At 35.9% G+C, this 8,266-nt stretch overlaps 1 protein-coding gene across 1 annotated transcript; it reads right to left on the bottom strand.

Moving 5' to 3' along the window:
- Positions 1 to 440: 440 nt before the first annotated feature.
- On the bottom strand, positions 441 to 4,876 carry LOC105272916 (uncharacterized). The gene is made up of 9 exons (XM_011315150.1): positions 4,743 to 4,876; positions 4,466 to 4,669; positions 2,925 to 3,246; positions 2,097 to 2,244; positions 1,725 to 1,810; positions 1,564 to 1,635; positions 1,069 to 1,242; positions 700 to 981; positions 441 to 571 (listed from the first exon to the last, which is right to left on the bottom strand). The coding sequence occupies exons 2-9, from the start codon at positions 4,553 to 4,555 to the stop codon at positions 492 to 494; spliced, it is 1,254 nt and encodes a 417-aa protein (XP_011313452.1). The 5' UTR covers positions 4,556 to 4,669; positions 4,743 to 4,876; the 3' UTR covers positions 441 to 491.
- Between the last annotated feature and the right edge of the window lie 3,390 nt (positions 4,877 to 8,266).

The raw sequence follows: 8,266 nt of genomic DNA, 5'->3' as shown, positions 1-8,266 counted from the left end.
CGCTCTATTTTTTTAGAGCAAATTTATCGACAAAACCTCGACTAAGGGTCACACTGAATATCCATATGTAGTTTACAGTAGAACCACGGGAAAGTGTCTCATATGCATCGCTCTATACTTCTAGAGCAAATTTATCGACAAAACCTCGACAAAGTGTCACGCTCAATTTCGATATGTAGTTTACAGTAGAACCACGGGAAAGCGTCTCATATGCATCGCTCTATACTTCTAGAGCAAATTTACCGACAAAACCTCAACAAAGGGTCACGCTCAATTTCGATATGTAGTTTACAGTAGAACCACGGGAAAGCGTCTCATATGCATCGCTCTATATTTTTAGAGCATATTTATCGAAAGAAAAATATCCCGTTACTATCTTATAAAATCTCAACTTCTTATTCCGTGCAATATACATAGAACTCTATCAACAAATCTCGCCCACAAGCTGAATTCTTTTTTTTCTTCATGGCATATGTCATGCAAATTGTCAGTCAATTTCCGTCCATTTCCTGCAGCAATTTTTCATCCAAGAATTCAATATCCGTGAAATCTCCATCATCATTAAAATTCCCTGTCATACATAAGTAAAGAAACTTGATTAACTTTAAAAACAATGGATACGATGAGGTCCCATGTTCTAAGGTGGTTTTCTTCTGCTCGGGATGATTTTTACTGTTCAACTCGGAATGCTTTACTTACCTTTCTCATTTTCTTCAGGAATGGCTTCCTTCATCACATTTGCTGGTGCAAACGACCGGCTTACCCCATGAAAATTCTCCTCAAATTCAACGGATGCTTTTGATGAATTTTGCAATGGTTGCATAACCTTTATAGTTTCTGAACTTTTTTTTTTAGTGTTCTTAGTGCTCCTAAAACCAATATTTTTGTTTTTCAGATTCGGTTGGTCTGTGTAACATCCTCTTGTTCCTGCCCTCTTGCTCTTCCATTTTCGACGTTTCTTACTCCCATATTCTTCACCCTCTGGAAACAGATCAGAATAATTAGTGATGCGAGTTGAAAGGTGGCAATGAAACCTTTTTCTTTCAAGTAACTACAGTTTTTGACTACCTAATTGAACATATCCTTCCATTTTCTTATTAGCTAGGTTCTGAACCCGTTGATTTGCCTCTTGCACGGTCATTTGCTGCAATGTATCACTTGACGTTGCTTTTTTGGTCTTCTCTATTTTTTGAGGTCGCAATCGTGAGCTCGGAAGCAAAGACATACTCACGTTTGGAGGGTCTGAAATACATAATGGTCAGTTAATGATCTGTTGCTATATTCAGTACATCTACTAGACTTGTACAGCTGATTCGTTCTCAGTGTAAGGGTTCAATGACAGTATTTTAATTAAGGTATTTATCAGCAGGGGAGTGATTCATCGGTGCCCGTCATTAATTTTTACCATGCCATTATTGAGTTAATTGATCCCAACATGTATTTGCCTTCAGTTTTTTCTCTTGCAAGCAAAGGTGACGATTAAGACGATAACCTGATTTACGTTTAATAAAGCGATTATTCAATCAAGTGAAAATATTTAATTACGGGAAGCATTTCAGGTACCTTGAATTGCGTTCTCAACATCGAGGAGAATGTCGGTGGCAGCCAAATTTCGTGATCCTACACCACTGTTATCTGTACATAAATTGTCGTTTGGTTTGGTCTCCTTTGTCAACGAAAAACAATACCGGTGGTGATATGAAATAAAATCAGTATTTATTTACCTTTTTGTAGGAATTTTATTTCTTCAAAAATTTCTTGTTGTCGTTGTTTGTTAATTGATTCAAAAAGAAATTTATCCAAGTCATATCTGTGTTTTTAAAAAATGAATTATGGAGAATTGCACTGTGAGATATACGGATATATTAAGTCTTTTATGACCAGGTTTGCCTGATGACGATCGTTTCCGAAAATTCTTATTGATTTTTCAAGGATAGGGTAAATCATAGTAAGACCTCAATGAAATATCGACTTCGTGAGTTAAAAAGTGTCAATTATTCGCATCATCGACTTCATTTGATTAATTCTGACTGTATTAAGTCGAAAAAAATTTTCCACTAAAAAACCGCCTTCTGGCAACTCTGTTTATTACGTACTCTCCACTTGATAACTTGGCTTGGCACCGTTCAATCCGCTCATTGTCTTCTCGTTGTCTTTTGGTTTGGTAGGATTTGGAGATTTTTACATTGGCCAGAACACGAGTCAATTTATTATTTGTGACTTTTATGTATTTATCCAAATTGTCTGTAACCACATAACCATACAATATACCTCTTCACCTCCAAATGACTTGCCTTGCATTCTCTTGTACAAAATTGTGTCTGTTCTCTTCTTTATGACCGAAAAGTAGATGATAATATAGTAAATTTTGGAAGAAATTCAGAAAAGTGATGTTTGGCGTGTGGAAGGTTTATAGCACAAGCCGAAGACGAGTTACTTTTCCGCACATCGTGATAAAATAGTAATTTATGTTAGAAGGGTTGAAAAGTAATGTGACGACGCATGTTATTAGAATCCGCGCCGCAGACGCGAATTTTGAACATGTGTGCTGCTGAAATGGTTTTCAGACCGTGTAGCATATGTTATTTTATGTTACGAGGCCTGGCTAATCGTGTACTTTTATTGCCCGAGGGAGGAAAGTAAAAATGAAGGCGATAAGCGGCCACTTACCTCCCTAGGCCAATAAAAGTACGAGATTAGGGCGGGCCGAGTGACATGAACATATTTTCGTATTCTTGTAACAGAAAACGTCACAGTTTTGCAATTTGTTGAACGTCATCTCATAGTTAAAATATATTGCTTTACGCATGTGAGACGGCTATTTTTTTCGTGCAATTGGCAACGTATAATTCGAATTTAGCCCATGCATTGTTCCACTCATATCGAAATATACAATGAAATCCAAGACAAAAATTAACACATACACAGTAGAGTCCACAGAGGAGGCTTACACCCTCCGAGTTCTTTGGTTAAATGGCGATTGCATGCTTCGGCTGGATTGTTCGTTCTATCATCTTCCTCAAAAACTGATAGCAAACATGCTTTGGGTAGCCATTGTGTTAAAAGATAGTTATGAAACAGGTGTAATTTTGGAAACTCGTCTTCATGTAATGCAATTCGTTTCGCAATTATTCGGAGACCTTCCTCGTATCTTGTCGAAGGTGCCAACGCCAATTGCCATGCAAAAAAAAGGATGATTTGGGGTGCTTCATCGAGATCCAGGTGATACCAACGTGCCGTGACAGCCTAGATAAACTTCTGTATTGTATAGCATAATATATAATATAATATATATAATATATATATCCCTATATCATCCCTTTGACTCTTAACTTTTTGTCCTCAATATTTCAGGTTCTGTTGCCCCACTGCAACTTTTGAATAAATTATAATATATATATATATATTAAAAAATTTCTTTTCTCTCGTATACCCTTTCGGGTCTTTACGGTTAGTTGGTTCCCTTCCCACCCCCCCAACCCCCTGTACCGCATTTGCTTGAAGGGAGGGAAAAACCTCATCTGAGGGAAAAAACCTGCCCAGGTACAGTCGTCCTTTTGACAGGACTACCGCTCGGCAGTGGAACCGTGAGATCAGAGCGCTATAAATTTTTGACCGCCGGTGCCCGGGATCGAACCCGGATCTCTGGCATGCTAGTCTAGCACTCTAACCGCACGGCCACTACCGTCGGTATATATATATTATATATAATAATAATTTTTCAACGCTCAAAATGATTGTATCAATGTACTTCATCTCAATTGATCAAAATATGTATACCCATCCAAACTAAATTTTCGAGATATTCCAATTTATTGATTTTTGGCTAAACAATTTTGTTATCACGGTGACGTTGCGAAAATAGGATTCATTAGCTTCACATTCGGCATAAAGTTTCTGCTTGGCAATGAAATGTTTGGTATGGGAGAACGGCTGAATCGTATCATTAGTTCATGAGATATTTTAATTGCGAGGAATGTGGAGTTTATTTTGGCAACAAAATGTTTAGAATTGACGATGGGCTGACTTGGATGACAAACACTGAAGATATTGAAAACAAGTTTTTAAATATCTCAAAAACTACTCAATGGATTTCATTTTGTTTTTCAAAATATACGTTTTGTAGACCTCTATCTTAATCAATTTGAAATCACATACCTCATCATGAGAAATTTTTCAGAATTTTCACCAAATGTTCCAATTCGATTCATCGTCAATGCAAATTTTCAAGTTGAAAGATTTATTTTTAAAGCAATCAGTGTACATGCAAATATTCGAGCACTTTCTCTGGTCGTTCGTAAGCATGCCATTAATTCATTGATGGCGATGAAACATTGAAAGAAATACTCAAGTATATCACGTACTCGCTGCCTTATGCTCACAACCTCTGCTTGTTTTTTGTTGGATTTTGTAGAATTACAAATTTTTGCTCCATACAAAATATATGCACTACACTGTCACTTACTTGGTTGTAGTGAAACCAACAGCATCGGAGACGAACATGGGGAAACACATGTCGAATTGCATTAATCTCCGCGGCTTCAAAATCCGTCATAACTGTGAGTAAATTACGTTTCAAAGCCGGTGCGAGTTCCACAATTCTTTCCAATACGGCCGTATATAATCCACCTTTTGCACCATTACAATAGGCGTATACAGCGGGTAATGTCTATAAAGTAGGAAGAAAGATATATGAGATATAAATTCATAGTTCTGCATAATGTGTTTCTTCATTGACTCACCACGCCAGGCTTTAACTGGATATGTATCACCCACAGCTGACGAGCTTCTGGTCTCGTAGGAATTGGCTGAACCACATATTAAAACATGAACAGAAGATATGTTATTTCTTTTGAAAGGAGTTCAGGAATTTCTCATCACCTTCCAGACATCTATACCACTCTATAAGAATGGATAAGTTGAAATTTTTCGAATCGCACTTTTTATCAGTTTACTTTTGAACACTTGGCAAAATATTTGAAGAAAGGAAGTTTAGTGGACTTGTGAAGAGTGTTTCATCTGATGGAAAATTTACAAAAATACTTATGAAATCAATATAGGCTTACTTTTCAGAAGTATACACACAAAAAAATGTTCTCGTGAAATTCACGACTCGAACAATCATTTACGCTTTTAAAATCGTAAATGACGAAAAAAATACCGTGAATTACGAGGGTTTTTCACACTTCACATTTTTCCAATCACGTAATTTACGATCCCAATCTCGTATTTCCCTTCGTTGAGATCGCAAACGACCATCAAAGAGGTAAATTACGAGATTGTCCATGTAATTTATGCCTAAAAAATGACGAAATACGATGTTGCTCTGAATTACGGGAATTTTCATTTTTTGAATAAAAAACATTTTTCACGTGACTTCGTTTGTTAACAATATCTCGGAGTCAAAAAGAGATAATGATAATAATGAGCATTTTTGCTCATGACCTGTTTATATGTCTCATTGCGGTAAAGTGCAATTCTGAGATGAGAAAATTTTTAGGTACATATGACAAAACATAGGTTTTATGTAAACATAGTGGAGAAAACAAAAAAGAAAATTGGAGAGAACGGGTAGATTGACAGTGAATGGGTGTGAGAAGAGTAGCCAGGCGAACAAAAATTATGTGAAATTAAGTGGACGCTTTTATCTTTTACGACGTTTCAACGGTTCATTCGATCGGCCTCCGATCAACCTCACCATCGAGATGAATTAATCACGCGTATTCTCTCAAAATTTTGGGATGTCACCATCATCGGAGACCGGGGTTTCGCCGTTTTTTTTAAACGAGATTTTTCCGTCGCCGTCTTTACCGGACAAGATCACCGTCGAACCCTGATTCTTGACTTATCCGTGACTTTATTCGAAAAGTTTGCGTGAATTAAGTGAAATTAATGACAAATTTTTTACATCACCTTCATAACACCGTCGATGAAAATTTTTCGAGCCGAATTCAACGATATTAACATGTCATCAGATGCAAATATCAACGCCGTTTGTTCATTTGTGTCCGTATCTATAAACTGTACTTGTCCCCTGTAATGCTTATGGACAGGATTGGTAGCATCAAGGGCGCATCTTTCTCCAAGTTCTTGTAAATTATTTGGGATTGGTCGTGATATTCGTCGTATCCGTTTAATGATACTATCAGCACGAAATATGGAGAAACGACTATTCACATTTGCGAATTCAGCTCTGAAAGCAAGTAAGGAACCGCTCTTTCATTACAACCGCTCTTTCATTAAAAATATCAACATGCATAGCCATGGTAATCATTTCCTGATTTCAACAGTAGGGTATTAAAATTGTCATTCCAAGCTCTAATCAAAGTTAATTGAAGTAAAATATCCTGCGACAGGCCCCGAAATTATTCTATAACAATTGTTGGTCAGTTATCGTTAAGACACTGAGTTTTCAAGAAACTTATAAATTTTTTGAATTAATAACCAACTTCAATTCTGATAATTATTGACGACTAGGGTTCAACAATACTTCCACATGAACCAAAAATTATATAATTTCACGGGTACACTAGGGCTCAATTGGAGATGAAGTTTGACAAAAATGTTGCACACACATACACAAGCACGCGCGCGGGTAGCCAGACTCGTGCACATATACACAAACAACGTTTTTTTTGGTATTATTTAAATTCTTTCAAATTGATTGTATTTTAAATAAAAAATATCTTCTATTTTCGAGCTTCTGAAATCATTGGTTTCACGAATATGAAAAATGGTAAACTTAGATTTGATCGATTACAATGCTTTGTTTCAGAAGCGAAAAGACATGTAACTCAGTAATCAGATTCCACATATAAGCGAACTGTAACGCTCTCGGTTTCTTCGGGTTTTGAAATAACCCTTGCTTTTTTATCATATTATAGTAATATCTTTTATAGTTTCTTTAAAGCTCATTAAAAACGCCTTAAAAAATACGTGATTCATGTCATTCCTACCATTTTTCATCGATTGATACTGTTTTGAATGTGAAAATGTGATTTTTATTTTACATCGAAATTTCCACATTGGTTAAATTTTTTCAGATTTACAAAGCAAATGGATGAGAATATTTATATAAAATTACAAGGACACTTTATGGTCTTTAAAATAACATCAGGTGTACTTGATTTAGTAACGTTTTTGTAGAGTCATTGAATTTTTTCCATTATTCACTATTGTGTCATCCGGTAAAATCCATGTTTATTTCTAGTTGTCGTAGCATTCGATTTAATTTATGGGGATATATTGCATTCAGTTTAATTTATGGGCATATATTGCATTCTATTTTGAAAGAGTCAGCGAGCAGTTTTTATAATACCCCTCGAATTTTCCATTTTCATCAATTTGATTAAGAGCTATCGATGATAATTAATAATTCCGTGAAAATTAATGATTCCGTTGTAATAAAATCGATAATAACCTTTGTTATCCGCCCTAAGATTCATGAACTTCATTTTCATTTATAAACTCGTCAATTAGCTGATCCGAAATAGCGAAGAAGAAATAAGACTTCTCGAAATAATGTCTAATATTGAATTTTTTATCAACTTTGAAATGGATTGGATTTAATTACAGGCAAAGTGGATAGCATGCCCAATGGTCGCGCTGGATTAGTATGTGACAAATTTTTCAGTCTCCAGATACATACCTCAGGCTGATTTCACTCAAAATTGTATGGGGAGGCGCGGGATTATTGAGAGCTTCATGTTGCAATGTATGGTACATATTGCGTTCTTCCAAGAAATGAACATCTTTGTCGCATTTATGATGTCCAGTTAGTCTCAATTTTCCATTGATCATTGTTTCTACTGTTGCAGTACAGCCTTTTTTCGAATAGGAACGAAATGCACATCGAAATTTAGTCAATTTTTGTTTCTGTGTTAAATTTTTAGCACGAATTTCCCGATGGTATGAATATCCGTCGAGAAAAAAAATATAGCTGCCTTCACGCTCTCCATCTATTTGGTACATTTCACATGCATCGTATATAATTTCTTCAATGTTTTTATTTATTTTATTCATTGTTGTGACTTGAGGGGAATATTATTGCAAAAAGCATATGCCGAACTGTTCACATGAACGTGTAGATGTGGACTGAGTCAATTGTTTCGGAGACAATGCTAACAGAATATAGGAGAACTTTAACAGCATGAGACACGTTATATCCTCTCAAATAAATCGAGAAAGCATTGACAATATATCAAGTTTGCATAAACGGTGCAGTGGTTCGTAATAATCTGTCGAAGCAAGATCGGAAAAAAAAAGA

This window comes from Fopius arisanus, unplaced genomic scaffold, assembly GCF_000806365.1.
Source record: "Fopius arisanus strain USDA-PBARC FA_bdor unplaced genomic scaffold, ASM80636v1 scaffold00414, whole genome shotgun sequence".
NCBI classification, from domain to species: Eukaryota; Metazoa; Arthropoda; class Insecta; order Hymenoptera; family Braconidae; genus Fopius; species Fopius arisanus.
This window is presented reverse-complemented; position numbering and strand designations above follow the sequence as displayed.

Excerpts from the sequence above, each read along its gene's own strand:
- LOC105272916 (XM_011315150.1), bottom strand. The coding sequence starts at position 4,555 with ATGACGGATTTTGAAGCCGCGGAGATTAATGCAATTCGACATGTGTTT. Across the intron at positions 2,245-2,924 it reads TCCTCTGTGGACTCTACTGT|ACAATTTGGATAAATACATA; the intron begins GTATGTGTTAAT and ends ATGTGGTTACAG. Across the intron at positions 982-1,068 it reads GGAAGGATATGTTCAATTAG|AGGGTGAAGAATATGGGAGT; the intron begins GTAGTCAAAAAC and ends ATCTGTTTCCAG.